This window comes from Oncorhynchus kisutch, unplaced genomic scaffold, assembly GCF_002021735.2.
Source record: "Oncorhynchus kisutch isolate 150728-3 unplaced genomic scaffold, Okis_V2 scaffold2879, whole genome shotgun sequence".
NCBI lineage: Eukaryota > Metazoa > Chordata > Actinopteri > Salmoniformes > Salmonidae > Oncorhynchus > Oncorhynchus kisutch.
Window position 1 is genome coordinate 72,501 of NW_022264824.1, and position 22,781 is coordinate 95,281.

The window sequence follows — 22,781 nt, forward strand, 5'->3', positions numbered from 1 at the left end:
AGTTTGGTACCAAGTAGCTTTAAGAGCTTAACCCAAGTTGGGTGTTTGGTACCAAGTAGCTTTTAACAGCTTAACCCCAGTTGGAGTTTGGTACCAAGTAGCTTTAAGAAAGCTAAACCCCAGTGGGAGTTTGGTACAAAGTAGCTTTAAGAAAGCTAAACCCCACTGGGAGTTTGGTACCAAGTAGCTTTAAGAAAGCTAAACCCCAGTTGGAGTTTGGTACCAAGTAGCTTTAAGAGCTTAACCCAAGTTGGGTGTTTGGTACCAAGTAGATTTTAACAGCTGAACCCCAGTTGGAGTTTGGTACCAAGTAGCTTTAAGAAAGCTAAACCCCAGTTGGAGTTTGGTACCAAGTAGCTTTAAGAAAGCTAAACCCCACTGGGAGTTTGGTACCAAGTAGCTTTAAGAAAGCTAAACCCCAGTGGGAGTTTGGTACCAAGTAGCTTTAAGAAAGCTAAACCCCAGTTGGAGTTTGGTACCAAGTAGCTTTAAGAAAGCTAAACCCCAGTAGCAGATTGGTACCAAGTTGAACAACAAACAATTTTACATAATCAGTTGCATTCATGAGTTTTATTGACAAATTGCCAAAGAAAAGTAAGGTTATCCAAGCACAAACCTGATAGAAAATGAATTCATAAGAATGCTGTAAATACAGAAATGTTTTGCTCAGTGACAAATGAATATCCAACTAGTCAGTGAGAGCTTTGTGGAGTTTAGAGTTTGTGACTGCAGCTATGTGAGTTTATTACAGTATTATAGACACTATAACCTGGGATTTACTATGGTCTACTATGTAGAAGAACCCCTTACAGTATTATAGACACTATGACCTGGGATTTACTATGGTCTACTATGTAGAAGAACCCTGTACAGTATTATAGACACTATGTCCTGGGATTTACTATGACCTTCTATGTAGAAGGACCCCTTACCTTCTAACGACTCTTGTGTGGAGTGTGAGCAAAACACGTGCGTGTTCGTGAGAGTCTCAGCTTTCCATAGATGGGTCATACTAGTTTGTAGCTCAAACGGATGGGACTCTACAGGCGTTTTTGTGAGAAGAACCAGATTCCGGGGATCTGCCCTTGTCTCGCGTCTTTACCTCAGCCTTCCCATTAATCACACAGACTAATGGTCGGTGTCTGGCAACGTTAATCTGCTGTCCTTTTCCCCCCTCGAACCATTCAAATAAAACACCATTAACATACCCTTTGTGTTCCCTGTTGACCAATAGCCTATGAGCTCCAGCGCTGCCCTGACCCGAGGCCGTTCCGTAACGGCGTGGTGATAGGCCGAGACTTCGGGGTGGGCCTGACCATCTCGTTTGAATGCCTGCCAGGTTACACCCTGATAGGAGAGGTCTCACTCACCTGCCTGCATGGGGTCAGCAGAAACTGGAACTACCCTGTACCATGCTGTGAAGGTGAGTGGATTATCTTCATGCATAATGTATTTAATATCTCTGTAAATGGACTTCTCTTTGGAATTATCTTATAGAGTGACATTAAATGTGGTGTGGTAGTGTATCTAGGCTGACCTGTACCCTGCTGCTATTTATCTAGGCTGACCTGTACCCTGCTATTTATCCCGGCGGACCTGTACCCTGCTGCTATTTATCCAGGCTGACCTGTACCCTGTTGCTATTTATCCAGGCTGACCTTTACCCTGCTATGTATCCAGGCTGACCTGTACCCTGCTATTCATCTAGGCTGACCTGTACCCTGCTATTTATCCAGGCTGACCTGTACCCTGCTATTTATCCAGGCTGACCTGTACCCTGCTATTTATCCCGGCGGACCTGTACCCTGCTGCTATTTATCCAGGCTGACCTGTACCCTGCTGCTATTTATCCAGGTTGACCTGTACCCTGCTGCTATTTATCCAGGCTGACCTGTACCCTGCTATTTATCCAGGTTGACCTGTACCCTGCTATTTATCCAGGCTGACCTGTACCCTGCTATTTATCCAGGCTGACCTCTACCCTGCTATTTATCCAGTCTGTTTGTCTGTTGTCTATCATGTACCATACTGGCTGTTGTTTCTCATGTACCAAACTGTCTGTTGTTTCTCATGTTCCATACTGGCTGTTATTTCTCATGTACCATACTGGCTGTTGTTTCTCATGTACCATACTGGCTGTTGCCTATCATGTACCATACTGTCGGTTGTTTCTCATGTACCATACTGGCTGTTGTTTCTCATGTACCATACTGGCCGTCGCTTCTCATGTACCACACATGCTGTTGTTTCTCATGTACCATAATGTATGTTGTTTCTCATGTACCATACTGCCTGTTGTTTCTCGTGTACCATACTGGCTGTTGTTTCTCATGTACCATACTGTCTTTTGTTTAGCATGTACCATGCGGTCTGTTGTTTCTCATGTACCATACTGGCTGTTGTTTACCATGTACCATACTGGCTGTTGTTTACCATGTACCATACTGGCTGTTATTTATCATGTAACAGACCAGGTAACTGACGTCAATAACAAAGACAGTGAATCACATATCCTGGGGTTTACCCCTGCAGAATACACACATCTATGAACAATAACAAAATCATGTTTGGTTATGGTTGGTTTATATACAGTTAGCCACTAGGGTAGTGTATCAGGGGACGGCTGACGGCTTCATTCTGCTCTCTCTCTCTCTCTCTCTCTCTCTCTCTCTCTCTCTCTCTCTCTCTCTCTCTCTCTCTCTCTCTCTCTCTCGATCTCAAACCCCCTCCTTCCCTCCCTCTCTCTCGATCTCAAACCCCTCCCTCCCTCTCTCTCTCCCTTTCTCCCTCTTTCTCTCTCTCTCTCCCTCCCTCCTTCTCTCCTTCTCTCCCTCCCTCCCTCCCTCCCTCCCTCCCTCCCTCCCTCCCTCTCTCTCTCTCTCTCTCTCTCTCTCTCTCTCTCTCTCTCTCTCTCTCTCCCTCCCTCCCTCTAGCCCAGTGTGGTGGTAATATAACGTCTCTGAACGGGACCATCTATTCTCCCGACCACCCAGCAGAGTACCCTAACTTCCAGGACTGTCTGTGGAGTGTACGGGTTCCCCCAGGGAATGGCATCTGCATCAACTTCACCGTTCTCAACACTGAACCCATCTACGACTACATCACCGTCTGGTAAGTAGCGCACTTCGTTACAGTAGTATGGAATGCGTCACAAATGGCACCCTATTCCCTATATAGTGCACTACTTTAGACCAGAGCCCTATGGCAACCTATTCCCTATATAGTGCACTACTTTTGACCAGAGCCCTATGGCACCCTATTCCCTATATAGTGCACTACTTTAGACCAGAGCCCTATGGCACCCTATTCCCTATATAGTGCACTACTTTAGACCAGAGCCCTATGGCACCCTATTCCCTATATATAGTGCACTACTTTTGACCAGAGCCCTATGGGTGTAGGGTGTCGATAGAGTGTTGTGTTATGATGTGATGATTGTGAGACGCTTTAGCCTTACAAGTTCAACAGTCACAAGACGGGGACTTCAAACAGGCCTATGGAACGTCAAAGGAAACTGTAGCCTACTGTTCAGATGGGATAACTGGAAACTGACATCTGGACACTGACTGTAGAATGTAGAATGTAGAATGTGGAATTCTCCTCCGTTGGATTCCAGAACAGAACAGTAGAGTAGTAGAATAACCTCTCACAGAGCCTTCATATTAACACCTGCAGAAGTAATTAGAATGTCTTGCAGTAAAGTGATACAGGCTACATTTTGACTCAGAAACAGGAGTGGGGAAATATAATTTCTTTCAGCATCCTGACAGAATGCGAATCCGCAGTTAGATACCGTCTGCAGAGGTGTGTTATCTTCAACAGCATCACTACAAACCTGCTCGTATTTCAACCACATAAAACCCCAACTGAAATCTTATCAGAAACACGTTGATTTAGTCTTCTAGGGCAACAACGATGACAGAAGAGGAAGCTGATTGTATCTCATTATAGACAAGTTGACTAAACTAATAGACTTTATAGGAAGTGATTAGCAGAAACTTTGATAAATCAATCCTCCTGTTTACAACATCCGTCCTGGCTCTGACTGTAGCCTTAATAAAGCTATGTCTCTGACTGTAGCCTTAATAAAGCTATGTCTCTGACTGTAGCCTTAATAATGTGAATGTTCTATGTTCGTGGTTATGGTAGTTTTCACTTCATCACGTCCCCGGGCGGTTGAGGATGCGTTATTAGTAATTGTGAACAAACACTAATCCTTAGGGTATACTGGTAAAAAACAGAACAATGTCAGCAACGGTAAGGAAACCGACCGTAAAGCATTTTATACAGACAGAAGGAAACAGACCTTATACAGACAGAAGGAAACAGACCGTAAAGCATTTTATACAGACAGAAGGAAACAGACCGTAAAACATGTTATACAGACAGAAGGAAACAGACCTTATACAGACAGAAGGAAACAGACCGGAAAGCATTTTATACAGACAGAAGGAAACAGACCGTAAAACATGTTATACAGACAGAAGGAAACAGACCTTATACAGACAGAAGGAAACAGACCGGAAAGCATTTTATACAGACAGAAGGAAACAGACCGTAAAGCATTTTATACAGACAGAAGGAAACAGACCTTATACAGACAGAAGGAAACAGACCGTAAAGCATTTTAAACAGACAGAAGGAAACAGACCTTAAAGCATTTTATACAGATAGAAGGAAACAGACCCTAAAGCATTTTATACAGACAGAAGGAAACAGACCTTATACAGACAGAAGGAAACAGACCTTAAAGCATTTTATACAGACAGAAGGAAACAGACCTTATACAGACAGAAGGAAACAGACCATAAAGCATTTTATACAGACAGAAGGAAACAGACCTTATACAGACAGAAGGAAACAGACCGTAAAGCATTTTATACAGACAGAAGGAAACAGACCTTATACAGACAAAAGGAAACAGACCGTAAAGCATTTTATACAGACAGAAGGAAACAGACCTTAAAGCATTTTATACAGACAGAAGGAAACAGACCTTATACAGACAGAAGGAAGCAGACCTTATACAGACAGAAGGAAACAGACCTTATACAGACAGAAGGAAACATACCTTATACAGACAGAAGGAAACATACCTTATACAGACAGAAGGAAACAGACCTTATACAGACAGAAGGAAACAGACCTTATACAGACAGAAGGAAACAGACCTTAAAGCATTTTATACAGAGTGTAACGTGTGCGCTGGGAGTCAAGAACCGCGAACAATGCACAGACCTGAAACAGAACTATTGACACCTGGGGAAGGAACCAAAGGCAGTGACATATATATATAGAGAAGGTAATCAGGGAAGTGATGGAATCCAGGTGAGTCAGATGCAGACCTTAAAACATTTTATACAGACAGAAGGAAATATACATTGTGTTCTTTGCTATCCTCTCTCTACTCCTACACACTGAACACACAATGTATTTCCTGAGTAAAGGGCACTAGGTAAAGGGCACTAGGTAAAGGGCACTAGGTAAAGGGCACTAGGTAAAGGGCACTAGGTAAAGGGCACTAGGTAAAGGGCACTAGGTAAAGGGCACTAGGTAAAGGGCACTAGGTAAAGGGCACTAGGTAAAGGGCACTAGGTAAAGGGCACTAGGTAAAGGGCACTAGATACTTTATGACAGTTATTTCCAGCTGGGAAAATATACAGATATAGCTACTCTAACAACATTTAACAAAGCAGTTAACCATCAATGCCATCCGTTTTCCTGAGGTATTATTTGGCTACACCTGCTAGGTTTTACAAAGGAAAGCAATACAATATATTTTTTTGAATCATCGGCATAATGGAGGCCAGATGGAATGTAGAATGTAGAATGTAGAATGTGGAATTCTCCTCCGTTGGATTCCAGAACAGAACAGTAGAGTAGTAGAACAACTCAGCTGCACCGTAGGCAGTCACACCCCTACTACACAGCCCCGCCGGGGGAACCCAACCCCGGGCCTTTCTCTCTCTCTCCACTCCCATGGGGACACTTTGAGCTCTGCCTCGGGCTTACAGTCAGAACAAGGCATCTGCAAGAGGCATCCACTTTAGAAAAACACTTCTGTTGGACTCAGTAGACACTCCAAAAACATTTCTGTTGGACTCAATAAACATGACAAAAACACTTCTGTTGGACTCAATGAACATGACAAATTACACTTATGTTGGACTCCGTAAACATGACAAATTACACTTCTGTTGGACTCAGTAGACACGCCAAAAACACTTCTGTTGGACTCAATAAACATGACAAAAACACTTCTGTTGGACTCAATAGAGATGAATTGGTTTCCCTTTTTGGATGCAGTCAGTCAGGAAAACAGATGTATCTCCTCTCTCACGACATCGGCATTAGTGGTAATGCGTTTTCTCCGTACAGCAGAGCAGACGACAGCGGCCGAAGGCTTCAGCGATAGGTTCACCCATAATGACAACCCTATTAAGGAGCAGTCCGGAGGGAAATTGCTTATCATTGAAAATCATTAGTACTGGCTGTGGCTGTTGTTGACCTCATTTAGCTGTGTTTTACGTAACATAAACTTCTCCTCAGGTTCTCTGGATACTCTGGCTGGGTTGAGTCCCCCCCCCTAAATCTCTATAGTTAGTACAGGACCCTGGAAGACCCAGACCAATCATAGCACAGCACTTAGCTAGCTAGGACCCTGGAGGATCCAGACCAATCATAGTACAGCACTTAGCTAGCTACATGAACAGCAACGTGCTTCTTCTTCTTCATTCTTCTTCTTCATTCTTCTTCATTCTTTTATTGATTTTTTTATTTATTTTACCTTTATTTAACCAGGTAGGCAAGTTGAGAACAAGTTCTCATTTACAATTGCGACCTGGCCAAGATAAAGCAAAGCAGTTCGACAGATAAAACGACACAGAGTTACACATGGAGTAAAAACAAACATACAGTCAATAATGCAGTATAAACAAGTCTATATACAATGTGAGGTGAGAAGGGAGGTAAAGGCAAAAAAGGCCATGATGGCAAAGTAAATACAATATAGCAAGTAAAATACTGGAATGGTAGTTTTGCAATGGAAGAATGTGCAAAGTAGAAATAAAAAATAATGGGGTGCAAAGGAGCAAAATAAATAAATAAATTAAAATTAAATACAGTTGGGAAAGAGGTAGTTGTTTGGGCTAAATTATAGGTGGGCTATGTACAGGTGCAGTAATCTGTGAGCTGCTCTGACAGTTGGTGCTTAAAGCTAGTGAGGGAGATAAGTGTTTCCAGTTTCAGAGATTTTTGTAGTTCGTTCCAGTCATTGGCAGCAGAGAACTGGAAGGAGAGGCGGCCAAAGAAAGAATTGGTTTTGGGGTGACTAGAGAGATATACCTGCTGGAGCGTGTGCTACAGGTGGGAGATGCTATGGTGACCAGCGAGCTGAGATAAGGGGGGACTTTACCTAGCAGGGTCTTGTAGATGACATGGAGCCAGTGGGTTTGGCGACGAGTATGAAGCGAGGGCCAGCCAACGAGAGCGTACAGGTCGCAATGGTGGGTAGTATATGGGGCTTTGGTGATAAAACGGATTGCACTGTGATAGACTGCATCCAATTTGTTGAGTAGGGTATTGGAGGCTATTTTGTAAATGACATCGCCAAAGTCGAGGATTGGTAGGATGGTCAGTTTTACAAGGGTATGTTTGGCAGCATGAGTGAAGGATGCTTTGTTGCGAAATAGGAAGCCAATTCTAGATTTAACTTTGGATTGGAGATGTTTGATATGGGTCTGGAAGGAGAGTTTACAGTCTAACCAGACACCTAAGTATTTGTAGTTGTCCACGTATTCTAAGTCAGAGCCGTCCAGAGTAGTGATGTTGGACAGGCGGGTAGGTGCAGGTAGCGATCGGTTGAAGAGCATGCATTTAGTTTTACTTGTATTTAAGAGCAATTGGAGCAACGGTAGGGGTGATTGTTCCCCAAAAAGCTTTGTAGCTTTCTTAGCACTTAACTAGCCACGAAAACCCTCGATGACCTAAACCCAGACAACACTGAGTCACAACGGTAGGGGTGATTGTTCCCCAGAAAGCTTTGTAGCTTTCGTAGCACTTAACTAGCCACGAAAACCCTCGATGACCTAAACCCAGAATACACTGGGTCACAACGGTAAACTGCTTCATTTTTGGTGGATTTTGTTGTTGTTGTTGTTCACTTCAGGCACTTCAAAAGGTTGATGGTCAAACGGTCAAAGATTTAGCAGTTGTTATTCTCTCCTTGCTGATTGGCTGGTTATTATCAAGAGAAATAGAGTGTTACGTTAGCTACCAAGTTTTAGGGAAACGTACCGAATGATACCCTGCTCCCTATAAAGTGTACTACGTTTGACCATGGCCCATAATGGACTATGTAGAGGATAGGCTGGCATTTAGGACGCAGGAGTAACTCACACTCTCCCCTGGTTGTTTGGGATACAGGCCTAACTCACACTCTCCCCTGGTTGTTTGGGATACAGGCCTAACTCACACTCTCCCCTGGTTGTTTGGGATACAGGCCTAACTCACACTCTCCCCTGGTTGTTTGAGATACAGGCCTAACTCACACTCTCCCCTGGTTGTTTGGGATACAGGCCTAACTCACACTCTCCCCTGGTTGTTTGGGATACAGGCCTAACTCACACTCTCCCCTGGTTGTTTGGGATACAGGCGTAACTCACACTCTCCCCTGGTTGTTTTGGATACAGGCGTAACTCACACTCTCCCCTGGTTGTTTTGGATACAGGCGTAACTCACACTCTCCCCTGGTTGTTTGGGAGACAAATAACTCACACTCTCCCCTGGTTGTTTGGGATACAGGCCTAACTCACACTCTCCCCTGGTTGTTTGGGATACAGGCGTAACTCGCACTCTCCCCTGGTTGTTTGGGATACAGGCGTAACTCACACTCTCCCCTGGTTGTTTGGGAGACAAATAACTCACACTCTCCCCTGGTTGTTTGGGATACAGGCGTAACTCACACTCTCCCCTGGTTGTTTGGGATACAGGCCTAACTCACACTCTCCCCTGGTTGTTTGGGATACAGGCCTAACTCACACTCTCCCCTGGTTGTTTGGGATGCAGAACTAACTCACACTCTCCCCTGGTTGTTTGGGATACAGGCCTAACTCACACTCTCCCCTGGTTGTTTGGGATACAGGCCTAACTCACACTCTCCCCTGGTTGTTTGGGATGCAGAACTAACTCACACTCTCCCCTGGTTGTTTGGGATACAGGCCTAACTCACACTCTCCCCTGGTTGTTTGGGATGCAGGCCTAACTCACACACTCCCCTGGTTGTTTGGGATACAGGCGTAACTCACACTCTCCCCTGGTTATTGCTCATCGCTACAGGGCCACAGACCTAGACCACTCTCACAACATCAAAGGGCTTCATGTGGAAATTGTGTATACTTCACCCTCAGAAGATTTACAGTCAAACAATTTTTATAATGACTCTCTCTCTCTCTCTCTGCTGTGGGACCAGGCTGTCCAGACTAATGACTCTCTCTCTCTTCTGTGGGACCAGGCTGTCCAGACTAATGACTCTCTCTCTCTCTGCTGTGGGACCAGGCTGTCCAGACTAATGACTCTCTCTCTCTGCTGTGGGACCAGGCTGTCCAGACTAATGACTCTCTCTCTCTGCTGTGGGACCAGGCTGTCCAGACTAATGACTCTCTCTCTCTCTGCTGTGGGACCAGGCTGTCCAGACTAATGACTCTCTCTCTCTGCTGTGGGACCAGGCTGTCCAGACTAATGACTCTCTCTCTGCTGTGGGACCAGGCTGTCCAGACTAATGACTCTCTCTCTCTGCTGTGGGACCAGGCTGTCCAGACTAATGACTCTCTCTCTCTCTGCTGTGGGACCAGGCTGTCCAGATTAATGACTCTCTCTCTCCTGTGGGACCAGGCTGTCCAGACTAATGACTCTCTCTCTCTCTGCTGTGGGACCAGGCTGTCCAGACTAATGACTCTCTCTCTCTGCTGTGGGACCAGGCTGTCCAGACTAATGACTCTCTCTCTCTCTGCTGTGGGACCAGGCCAGACTAATGACTCTCTCTCTCTCTGCTGTGGGACCAGGCTGTCCAGACTAATGACTCTCTCTCTCTCTGCTGTGGGACCAGGCTGTCCAGACTAATGACTCTCTCTCTGCTGTGGGACCAGGCTGTCCAGACTAATGACTCTCTCTCTCTCTGCTGTGGGACCAGGCTGTCCAGACTAATGACTCTCTCTCTCTCTGCTGTGGGACCAGGCTGTCCAGACTAATGACTCTCTTTCTCTCTGCTGTCTAGACTAATTAACTACAAAGCTTTGGGGAAACTAACTCACTGCTGATTGGTTATCGTCTCTCCTTACAGGGACGGCCCTGACCAAGGATCTCCTCAGATTGGTCAGTTCAGCGGGAACACGCCCCAGAAAGAGGTCTATACCACAGCCAATCATGTCCTCATCAAGTTCCACAGTGATTTCAGCACCAGCGGGTTTTTTGTACTTAGTTACCATGGTGAGTAGTGCCCTTTTACAGTTTCTACTTAGTTACCATGGTGAGTAGTGCCCTTTTACAGTTTCTACTTAGTTACCATGGTGAGTAGTGCCCTTTTACAGTTTCTACTTAGTTACCATGGTGAGTAGTGCCCTTTTAAAGTTTCTACTTAGTTATCATGGTGAGTAGTGCCCTTTTACAGTTTCTACTTAGTTACCATGGTGAGTAGTGCCCTTTTAAAGGTTCTACTTAGTTACCATGGTGAGTAGTGCCCTTTTAAAGGTTCTACTTAGTTACCATGGTTAGTAGTGCCCTTTTAAAGTTTCTACTTAGTTACCATGGTGAGTAGTGCCCTTTTACAGTTTCTACTTAGTTACCATGGTGAGTAGTGCCCTTTTACAGTTTCTACTTAGTTACCATGGTGAGTAGTGCCCTTTTAAAGTTTCTACTTAGTTACCATGGTGAGTAGTGCCCTTTTAAAGTTTCTACTTAGTTACCATGGTGATTGTTCCCTGTTAAAGAGACTGCTTCAGCTGATTCAAATGAACCAGTATATTAAATAGAAGCCTAGACTGGACATTGGTAAAAGGATGAACTTACAGCATTCATGAACTTACTGCCTTCATGAACTTATTGCCTTTATGAACTTACTGCCTTTATGAACTTACTGCCTTCATGAACTTACTGCCTTTATGAACTTACTGCCTTCATGAACTTACTGCCTTCATGAACTTACTGCGTTTATGAACTTACTGCCTTCATGAACTTACTGCCTTTATGAACTTACTGCCTTTATGAACTTACTGCCTTTATGAACTTACTGCCTTTATGAACTTACTGCCTTCATGAACTTACTGCCTTCATGAACTTACTGCCTTTATGAACTTACTGCCTTCATGAACTTACTGCCTTCATGAACTTACTGCCTTCATGAACTTACTGCCTTCATGAACTTACTGCCTTTATGAACTTAGTGTTTATGAACTTACTGCCTTCATGAACTTATAGTCATTATGAACTTAGTGTTTATGAACTCAGTCTTTATGAACTTACTGCCTTCATGAATTTATAGTCATTATGAACTCAGTCTTTATGAACTCAGTCTTTATGAACTCAGTCTTTATGAACAGCCCAGAGGGATCTAAGGCTCTATCTCAATTAGTCTTTCCTTGATTCCTCTCCTCGCCTCCTTCTCAACCATAATGGAAGGTCCCTCCCCTCAGATCTTCTTCTCTGCATTTTGAGAAGGAGGTAAGGAGGAGAATGGTGGAAAGGAAGAGAGGGGAAGCTGAATTAAGTCAAAGAAAACCTTGGGCTCCCCGAGTGACGCAGTGATCTGAGGCAGCGGTCTGAGGCAGCAGTCTGAGGCAGCGGTCTAAGGCAGTGCTAGAGGCGTCACTACAGACTGTGGTTCGATTCCAGGCTGTATCACAGCAGTCTGAGACAGCGGTCTGAGGCAGTGGTCTGAGGCAGTGGTCTGAGGCAGCGGTCTGAGGCAGCGGTCTGAGGCAGCGGTCTGAGTCAGCAGTCTAAGGCAGTGCTAGAGGCGTCACTACAGACTGTGGTTCGATTCCAGGCTGTATCACAGCGGTCTAAGGCACTGCATCTCAGTGCTAGAGGCGTCACTACAGACTGTGGTTCGATTCCAGGCTGTATCACAGCGGTCTAAGGCACTGCATCTCAGTGCTAGAGGCGTCACTACAGACCATGGTTCGATTCCAGGCTGTATCACAGCAGTCTAAGGCACTGCATCTCAGTGCTAGAGGCGTCACTACAGACCGTGGTTCGATTCCAGGCTGTATCACAGCGGTCTAAGGCACTGCGTCTCAGTGGTAGAGGCGTCACTACAGACCATGGTTAGATTCCAGGCTGTATTAACAGCGGTCTAAGGCACTGCATCTCAGTGCTAGAGGCGCCACTACAGACCATGGTTAGATTCCAGGCTGTATTAACAGCGGTCTAAGGCACTGCATCTCAGTGCTAGAGGCGCCACTACAGACCGTGGTTCGATTCCAGGCTGTATCACAGCGGTCTAAGGCACTGCATCTCAGTGCTAGAGGTGCCACTACAGACCGTGGTTCGATTCCAGGCTGCATCACAGCGGTCTAAGGCACTGCATCTCAGTGCTAGAGGCGCCACTACAGACCGTGGTTCGATTCCAGGCTGCATCACAGCGGTCTAAGGCACTGCATCTCAGTGCTAGAGGCGTCACTACAGACCGTGGTTCGATTCCAGGCTGTATCACAGCGGTCTAAGGCACTGCATCTCAGTGGTAGAGGCGTCACTACAGACCATGGTTAGATTCCAGGCTGTATTAACAGCGGTCTAAGGCACTGCATCTCAGTGCTAGAGGCGTCACTACAGACCGTGGTTCGATTCCAGGCTGTATCACAGCGGTCTAAGGCACTGCATCACAGTGCGAGAGGCGCCACTACAGACCGTGGTTCGATTCCAGGCTGTATCACAGCAGTCTAAGGCACTGCATCTCAGTGCTAGAGGCGTTACTACAGACCGTGGTTCGATTCCAGGCTGTATCACAGCGGTCTAACGCACTGCATCTCAGTGCGAGAGGCGCCACTACAGACCATGGTTCGAATTCCAGGCTGCATCACATCCGGCCGTGATCGGGAGTCCCATAGGACGGTGCACAATTGGCCCGTCGTCGTCCGGGTTTGGCCATCATTGTATGTAAGACTTAGTTCTTATAACTGACTAGTTAAATAAATACTGTAGGAACACATGGGTCCAGATGAGTCTGACGTATTGATTACTATGCTGTTGTCACCACCTTTATTAGCTGGCGCCTTGTTGTTCTTATTGTCACGATTCATACTGATAAAAACCTGGATATCAACTAGTCATCTACAACAAAATGTTCATTTATTTGTTCATCTTACCACAGTTTGAATTATCATGCCTTTTTTTTTAATGATCGTGGTTGAGGTTCATAATCATGATAGCTGGACGTTCTATAGATTTACAGGCTTAGAAGTGTGATGAGTTGACAGGATGAAGGAGGGGTGACGACAGTTTGATGAGTTGACAGGATGAAGGAGGGGTGATGACAGTTTGATGAGCTGACAGGATGAAGGAGGGGTGATGACAGTTTGATGAGCTGACAGGTTGAAGGAGGGGTGACGACAGTTTGATGAGTTGACAGGATGAAGGAGGGGTGACGACAGTTTGATGAGTTGACAGGATGAAGGAGGGGTGATGAGCTGACAGGATGAAGAGGGGTGACGACAGTTTGATGTGTTGACAGGATGAAGGAGGGGTGACGACAGTTTGATGAGTTGACAGGTTGAATGAGGGGTGACGACAGTTTGATGAGTTGACAGGATGAAGGAGGGGTGATGACATTTTGATGAGCTGACAGGTTGAAGGAGGGGTGACGACAGTTTGATGAGTTGACAGGGTGAAGGAGGGGTGATGACAGTTTGATGAGCTGACAGGATGAAGGAGGTGTGATGACAGTTTGATGAGCTGACAGGATGAAGGAGGTGTGATGACAGTTTGATGAGCTGACAGGATGAAGGAGGGGTGATGACAGTTTGATGAGCTGACAGGATGAAGGAGGTGTGATGACAGTTTGATGAGCTGACAGGATGAAGGAGGTGTGATGACAGTTTGATGAGCTGACAGGATGAAGGAGGTGTGATGACAGTTTGATGAGCTGACAGGATGAAGGAGGGGTGATGAGCTGACAGGATGAAGAGGGGTGACGACAGTTTGATGAGTTGACAGGATGAAGGAGGGGTGACGACAGTTTGATGAGTTGACAGGATGAAGGAGGGGTGATGAGCTGACAGGATGAAGAGGGGTGACGACAGTTTGATGAGTTGACAGGATGAAGGAGGGGTGACGACAGTTTGATGAGTTGACAGGTTGAAGGAGGGTTGACGACAGTTTGATGAGTTGACAGGATGAAGGAGGGGTGATGACAGTTTGATGAGCTGATAGGTTGAAGGAGGGGTGATGAGCTGACAGGATGAAGAGGGGTGACGACAGTTTGATGAGTTGACAGGATGAAGGAGGGGTGACGACAGTTTGATGAGTTGACAGGATGAAGGAGGGGTGATGAGCTGACAGGATGAAGAGGGGTGACGACAGTTTGATGTGTTGACAGGCTGAAGGAGGGGGTGACGACAGTTTGATGAGTTGACAGGATGAAGGAGGAGTGATGACAGTTTGATGAGCTGACAGGATGAAGGAGGTGTGATGACAGTTTGATGAGCTGACAGGATGAAGGAGGTGTGATGACAGTTTGATGAGCTGACAGGATGAAGGAGGGGTGATGACAGTTTGATGAGCTGACAGGATGAAGGAGGTGTGATGACAGTTTGATGAGCTGACAGGATGAAGGAGGTGTGATGACAGTTTGATGAGCTGACAGGATGAAGGAGGGGTGATGACAGTTTGATGAGCTGACAGGATGAAGGAGGTGTGATGAGCTGACAGGATGAAGGAGGTGTGATGACAGTTTTATGAGCTGACAGGATGAAGGAGGTGTGATGACAGTTTGATGAGCTGACAGGATGAAGGAGGGGTGATGACAGTTTGATGAGCTGACAGGATGAAGGAGGTGTGATGAGCTGACAGGATGAAGGAGGTGTGATGACAGTTTTATGAGCTGACAAAATGAAGGAGGTGTGATGACAGTTTGATGAGCTGACAGGATGTAGGAGGGGTGATAACAGTGTGATGAGCTGACAGGATGAAGGAGGTGTGATGACAGTTTGATGAGCTGACAGGATGAAGGAGGTGTGATGACAGTTTGATGAGCTGACATGAGGAAGGAGGTTGTGATGACAGTTTGATGAGCTGACAGGATGAAGGAGGGGTGACTACAGTTTGATGAGTTGACAGGATGAAGGAGGGGTGATGATGATGAGCTGACAGGATGAAGGAGGGGTGATGACAGTTTGATGAGCTGACAGGATGAAGGAGGTGTGATGACAGTTTGATGAGCTGACAGGATGAAGGAGGGGTGATGACAGTTTGATGAGTTGACAGGGTGAAGGAGGGGTGATGACAGTTTGATGAGCTGACAGGATGAAGGAGGTGTGATGACAGTTTGCTGAGCTGACAGGATGAAGGAGGTGTGATGACAGTTTGATGAGCTGACAGGAGGAAGGAGGTTGTGATGACAGTTTGATGAGCTGACAGGATGAAGGAGGTTGTGATGACAGTTTGATGAGCTGACAGGATGAAGGAGGTGTGATGACAGTTTGATGAGCTGACAGGATGAAGGAGGTTGTGATGACAGTTTGATGAGCTGACAGGAGGAAGGAGGTTGTGATGACAGTTTGATGAGCTGACAGGAGGAAGGAGGTTGTGATGACAGTTTGATGACCTGACAGGATGGAGGTTGTGATGACAGTTTGATGAGCTGACAGGATGTAGGAGGGGTGATAACAGTGTGATGAGCTGACAGGATGAAGGAGGTGTGATGACAGTTTGATGAGCTGACAGGATGAAGGAGGTGTGATGACGGTTTGATGAGCTGACAGGAGGAAGGAGGTTGTGATGACAGTTTGATGAGCTGACAGGATGAAGGAGGGGTGACGACAGTTTGATGAGTTGACAGGATGAAGGAGGGGTGATGACAGTTTGATGAGCTGACAGGATGAAGGAGGGGTGATGACAGTTTGATGAGCTGACAGGATGAAGGAGGTGTGATGACAGTTTGATGAGCTGACAGGATGAAGGAGGGGTGATGACAGTTTGATGAGTTGACAGGGTGAAGGAGGGGTGATGACAGTTTGATGAGCTGACAGGATGAAGGAGGTGTGATGACAGTTTGCTGAGCTGACAGGATGAAGGAGGTGTGATGACAGTTTGATGAGCTGACAGGAGGAAGGAGGTTGTGATGACAGTTTGATGAGCTGACAGGATGAAGGTGGTTGTGATGACAGTTTGATGAGCTGACAGGATGAAGGAGGTGTGATGACAGTTTGATGAGCTGACAGGATGAAGGAGGTGTGATGACAGTTTGATGAGCTGACAGGATGAAGAGGGGTGACGACAGTTTGATGAGTTGACAGGATGAAGGAGGGGTGATGAGCTGACAGGATGAAGAGGGGTGACGACAGTTTGATGAGTTGACAGGATGAAGGAGGGGTGATGACAGTTTGATGAGCTGACAGGTTGAAGGAGGGGTGACGACAGTTTGATGAGTTGACAGGATGAAGGAGGGGTGACGACAGTTTGATGAGTTGACAGGATGAAGGAGGGGTGATGAGCTGACAGGATGAAGAGGGGTGACGACAGTTTGATGTGTTGACAGGATGAAGGAGGGGTGACGACAGTTTGATGAGTTGACAGGTTGAATGAGGGGTGACGACAGTTTGATGAGTTGACAGGATGAAGGAGGGGTGATGACATTTTGATGAGCTGACAGGTTGAAGGAGGGGTGACGACAGTTTGATGAGTTGACAGGGTGAAGGAGGGGTGATGACAGTTTGATGAGCTGACAGGATGAAGGAGGTGTGATGACAGTTTGATGAGCTGACAGGATGAAGGAGGTGTGATGACAGTTTGATGAGCTGACAGGATGAAGGAGGGGTGATGACAGTTTGATGAGCTGACAGGATGAAGGAGGTGTGATGACAGTTTGATGAGCTGACAGGATGAAGGAGGTGTGATGACAGTTTGATGAGCTGACAGGATGAAGGAGGTGTGATGACAGTTTGATGAGCTGACAGGATGAAGGAGGGGTGATGAGCTGACAGGATGAAGAGGGGTGACGACAGTTTGATGAGTTGACAGGATGAAGGAGGGGTGACGACAGTTTGATGAGTTGACAGGATGAAGGAGGGATGATGAGCTGACAGGATGAAGAGGGGTGACGACAGTTTGATGAGTTGACAGGATGAAGGAGGGGTGACGACAGTTTGATGAGTTGACAGGTTGAAGGAGGGTTGACGACAGTTTGATGAGTTGACAGGATGAAGGAGGGGTGATGACAGTTTGATGAGCTGATAGGTTGAAGGAGGGGTGATGAGCTGACAGGATGAAGAGGGGTGACGACAGTTTGATGAGTTGACAGGATGAAGGAGGGGTGACGACAGTTTGATGAGTTGACAGGATGAAGGAGGGGTGATGAGCTGACAGGATGAAGAGGGGTGACGACAGTTTGATGTGTTGACAGGCTGAAGGAGGGGTGACGACAGTTTGATGAGTTGACAGGATGAAGGAGGAGTGATGACAGTTTGATGAGCTGACAGGATGAAGGAGGTGTGATGACAGTTTGATGAGCTGACAGGATGAAGGAGGTGTGATGACAGTTTGATGAGCTGACAGGATGAAGGAGGGGTGATGACAGTTTGATGAGCTGACAGGATGAAGGAGGTGTGATGACAGTTTGATGAGCTGACAGGATGAAGGAGGTGTGATGACAGTTTGATGAGCTGACAGGATGAAGGAGGGGTGATGACAGTTTGATGAGCTGACAGGATGAAGGAGGTGTGATGAGCTGACAGGATGAAGGAGGTGTGATGACAGTTTTATGAGCTGACAGGATGAAGGAGGTGTGATGACAGTTTGATGAGCTGACAGGATGAAGGAGGGGTGATGACAGTTTGATGAGCTGACAGGATGAAGGAGGTGTGATGAGCTGACAGGATGAAGGAGGTGTGATGACAGTTTTATGAGCTGACAAAATGAAGGAGGTGTGATGACAGTTTTGATGAGCTGACAGGATGAAGGAGGTGTGATAACAGTTTGATGAGCTGACAGGATGTAGGAGGGGTGATAACAGTGTGATGAGCTGACAGGATGAAGGAGGTGTGATGACAGTTTGATGAGCTGACAGGATGAAGGAGGTGTGATGACAGTTTGATGAGCTGACATGAGGAAGGAGGTTGTGATGACAGTTTGATGAGCTGACAGGATGAAGGAGGGGTGACTACAGTTTGATGAGTTGACAGGATGAAGGAGGGGGTGATGATGATGAGCTGACAGGATGAAGGAGGGGTGATGACAGTTTGATGAGCTGACAGGATGAAGGAGGTGTGATGACAGTTTGATGAGCTGACAGGATGAAGGAGGGGTGATGACAGTTTGATGAGTTGACAGGGTGAAGGAGGGGTGATGACAGTTTGATGAGCTGACAGGATGAAGGAGGTGTGATGACAGTTTGCTGAGCTGACAGGATGAAGGAGGTGTGATGACAGTTTGATGAGCTGACAGGAGGAAGGAGGTTGTGATGACAGTTTGATGAGCTGACAGGATGAAGGAGGTTGTGATGACAGTTTGATGAGCTGACAGGATGAAGGAGGTGTGATGACAGTTTGATGAGCTGACAGGATGAAGGAGGTTGTGATGACAGTTTGATGAGCTGACAGGAGGAAGGAGGTTGTGATGACAGTTTGATGAGCTGACAGGAGGAAGGAGGTTGTGATGACAGTTTGATGACCTGACAGGATGGAGGTTGTGATGACAGTTTGATGAGCTGACAGGATGTAGGAAGGGTGATAACAGTGTGATGAGCTGACAGGATGAAGGAGGTGTGATGACAGTTTGATGAGCTGACAGGATGAAGGAGGTGTGATGACGGTTTGATGAGCTGACAGGAGGAAGGAGGTTGTGATGACAGTTTGATGAGCTGACAGGATGAAGGAGGGGTGACGACAGTTTGATGAGTTGACAGGATGAAGGAGGGGTGATGACAGTTTGATGAGCTGACAGGATGAAGGAGGGGTGATGACAGTTTGATGAGCTGACAGGATGAAGGAGGTGTGATGACAGTTTGATGAGCTGACAGGATGAAGGAGGGGTGATGACAGTTTGATGAGTTGACAGGATGAAGGAGGTGTGATGACAGTTTGCTGAGCTGACAGGATGAAGGAGGTGTGATGACAGTTTGATGAGCTGACAGGAGGAAGGAGGTTGTGATGACAGTTTGATGAGCTGACAGGATGAAGGTGGTTGTGATGACAGTTTGATGAGCTGACAGGATGAAGGAGGTGTGATGACAGTTTGATGAGCTGACAGGATGAAGGAGGTTGTGATGACAGTTTGATGAGCTGACAGGAGGAAGGAGGTTGTGATGACAGTTTGATGAGCTGACAGGAGGAAGGAGGTTGTGATGACAGTTTGATGACCTGACAGGATGGAGGTTGTGATGACAGTTTGATGAGCTGACAGGATGAAGGAGGTTGTGATGACAGTTTGATGAGCTGACAGGAGGAAGGTGGTTGTGATGACAGTTTGATGAGCTGACAGGATGAAGGAGGTTGTGATGACAGTTTGATGAGCTGACAGGAGGAAGGAGGTTGTGATGACAGTTTGATGACCTGACAGGATGGAGGTTGTGATGACAGTTTGATGAGCTGACAGGATGAAGGAGGTTGTGATGACAGTTTGATGACCTGACAGGATGGAGGTTGTGATGACAGTTTGATGAGCTGACAGGATGAAGGAGGTTGTGATGACAGTTTGATGAGCTGACAGGAGGAAGGTGGTTGTGATGACAGTTTGATGAGCTGACAGGATGAAGGAGGTTGTGATGACAGTTTGATGAGCTGACAGGAGGAAGGTGGTTGTGATGACAGTTTGATGAGCTCTGACAGGATGAAGGAGGTTGTGATGACAGTTTGATGAGCTGACAGGATGAAGGAGGTTGTGATGACAGTTTGATGAGCTGACAGGAGGAAGGTGGTTGTGATGACAGTTTGATGAGCTCTGACAGGAGGAAGGTGGTTGTGATGACAGTTTGATGAGCTGACAGGAGGAAGGTGGTTGTGATGACAGTTTGATGAGCTCTGACAGGAGGAAGGTGGTTGTGATGACAGTTTGATGAGCTCTGACAGGAGGAAGGTGTTGTGATGACAGTTTGATGAGCTGACAGGATGAAGGAGGTGGGATGACAGGTTGATGAGCTGACAGGATGGAGGTTGTGATGACAGTTTGATGAGCTGACAGGAGGAAGGTGGTTGTGATGACAGTTTGATGAGCTCTGACAGGATGCATATCAACAGCCGAACTCTTGTGTTGATACGTAAGCTAATGTTTACCTTCTATTGTTGTTGTTGTTTATTGTTGTTGTTTATTGTTGTTGTTTATCTCCCTTCACAGCATACCAACTGAGAGTGTGTCAGTCTCCTCCAGCTGTTGCCAACGCAGATATCCTCACAGAACATGACGAGTTTGAAATAGGTATGTCACCTTTATACATGTGTTTGTTTGGTTGGCGAGTTGTTTGGTTGGTGAGTTGTTTGGTTGGTGAGTTGTTTGGTTGGTGAGTTGTTGGTTGGTGTTTGGTGGGAGTTGTTTGGTTGGTGAGTTGTTTTGGTTGGTGAGTTGTTTGGTTGGTGAGTTGTTTGGTTGGTGAGTTGTTTGGTTGGTGAGTTGTTTGGTTGGTGAGTTGTTTGGTTGGTGAGTGGTTTGGTTGGTGAGTTGTTTGGTTGGTGAGTTGTTTGGTTGGTGGGTTGTTTGGCTGGTGAGTTGTTTGGTTGGTGAGTTGTTTGGTTGGTGAGTTGTTTGGTTGGTGAGTTGTTTGGTTGGTGGGTTGGTGTTGTTTGGTTGGTGAGTTGTTTGGTTGGTGAGTTGTTTGGTTGGTGAGTTGTTTGGTTGGTGAGTTGTTTGGTTGGTGAGTTGTTTGGTTGGTGAGTTGTTTGGTTGGTGAGTTGTTGGTGGTGAGTTGTTTGGTTGGTGAGTTGTTTGGTTGGTGAGTTGTTTGGTTGGTGAGTTGTTTGGTTGGTGAGTTGTTTGGTTGGTGAGTTGTTTGGTTGGTGAGTTGTTTGGTTGGTGAGTTGTTTGGTTGGTGAGTTGTTTGGTTGGTGAGTTGTTTGGTTGGTGAGTTGTTTGGTTGGTGAGTTGTTTGGTTGGTGGTTTGGTTGGGTGGTTGTTTGGTTGGTGAGTTGTTTGGTTGGTGAGTTGTTTGGTTGGTGAGTTGTTGGTTGGTGAGTTGTTGGTTGGTGGGTTGTTTGGTTGGGTGAGTTGTTTGGTTGGTGAGTTGTTTGGTTGGTGAGTTGTTTGGTTGCTGAGTTGTTTGGTTGGTGAGTTGTTGGTTGGTGAGTTGTTTGGTTGGTGGGTTGTTTGGTTGGTGAGTTGTTTGGTTGGTGAGTTGTTTGGTTGGTGGGTTGTTTGGTTGGTGAGTTGTTTGGTTGGTGAGTTGTTTGGTTGGTGAGTTGTTTGGTTGGTGAGTTGTTTGGTTGGTGAGTTGTTTGGTTGGTGAGTTTGTTTGGTTGGTGAGTTGTTTGGTTGGTGGGTTGTTTGGGTTGGTGAGTTGTTGGTTGGTGAGTTGTTTGGTTGGTGAGTTGTTTGGTTGGTGAGTTGTTTGGTTGGTGAGTTGTTTGGTTGGTGAGTTGTTTGGTTGGTGAGTTGGCTGGTTGGTGAGTTGTTTGGTTGGGAGTTGTTTGGTTGGTGAGTTGTTTGGTTGGTGAGTTGTTTGGTTGGTGGGTTGTTTGGTTGGTGAGTTGTTTGGTTGGTGAGTTGTTTGGTTGGTGAGTTGTTTGGTTGGTGAGTTGTTTGGTTGGTGAGTTGTTTGGTTGGTGAGTTGGCTGGTTATTTCTCTGTATTCATTTATATGTATCAAAATGACGCAGTGCAAGCTGTGTTGCTACAGATGCTGGTTTAATACCCGTGCCGCCTTCGACTGGGGAGACCCATGAGATGACTGTAGATTTTTGGTTTCTCTCCCTCTAAATACATAAATACTTCTAAATAACAAACTGGCTTTATTTACAAATGAGTAACAATGTCTCACCCCATGTTCAAGACTGGGGTTTTTTTCTTGCTCATTTTACGTTATTTGAAAACAAAATCATCTCCGAAATATTTAATGGGCATTGCACTAATAACGGCACTGGCTAAGGAAACGTTCCCGCTGTTCTGTTCTTAGTGCCAGTCTGCACGTTTCAAACTAAAACAATGTAACTAATAATGGCATCTTTATGCTTTTCATTAATAAAATAGTTATAAAAATATTCTTTCAAAAATGCAGATGTTTATTTAGTTATGGATTCATAACGAATGACTATGGGAATAAATATCACTGGGTTACAGAAATACTGGGAAAAAATGTTGTCTAATGAAGGTAAACACACGGTCACGTTGTACAGCGCCATCATGGCTTTTAGTAGGGCTGTATTGTTATAAATATTATTTAACAAAATTAATCTCCAGAATATCGTTATTGTCACTCTCCGAGCCCTTGGTTCTCTATGGTGTTTAGGTCAGAGCGTGACTAGGGGGGGGGGGGGTTGTTCTAGTCATTCTATTTCTAAGTTGGTGAGTTGTATGTTTCCCAATTAGAGGCAGCTGGTAATCGTTGCCTCTAATTGGGGATCATATTTAGGAAGACAGGCTACCTG

The 22,781-nt window shown here is 45.9% G+C and overlaps 1 protein-coding gene across 1 annotated transcript in view; it reads left to right on the plus strand.

Moving 5' to 3' along the window:
- Positions 1–22,781, plus strand: part of LOC116370990 (CUB and sushi domain-containing protein 3-like) — a gene marked incomplete at its 5' end in the record, with an annotated part of 257,751 nt that overhangs the window by 43,079 nt on the left and 191,891 nt on the right. The window contains 4 exons of the mRNA XM_031819925.1: positions 1,235–1,423; positions 2,934–3,111; positions 10,340–10,485; positions 20,542–20,622. Coding sequence (XP_031675785.1) covers positions 1,235–1,423; positions 2,934–3,111; positions 10,340–10,485; positions 20,542–20,622 — 594 coding nt within the window. The remainder of the gene's footprint in view (positions 1–1,234; positions 1,424–2,933; positions 3,112–10,339; positions 10,486–20,541; positions 20,623–22,781) is intronic.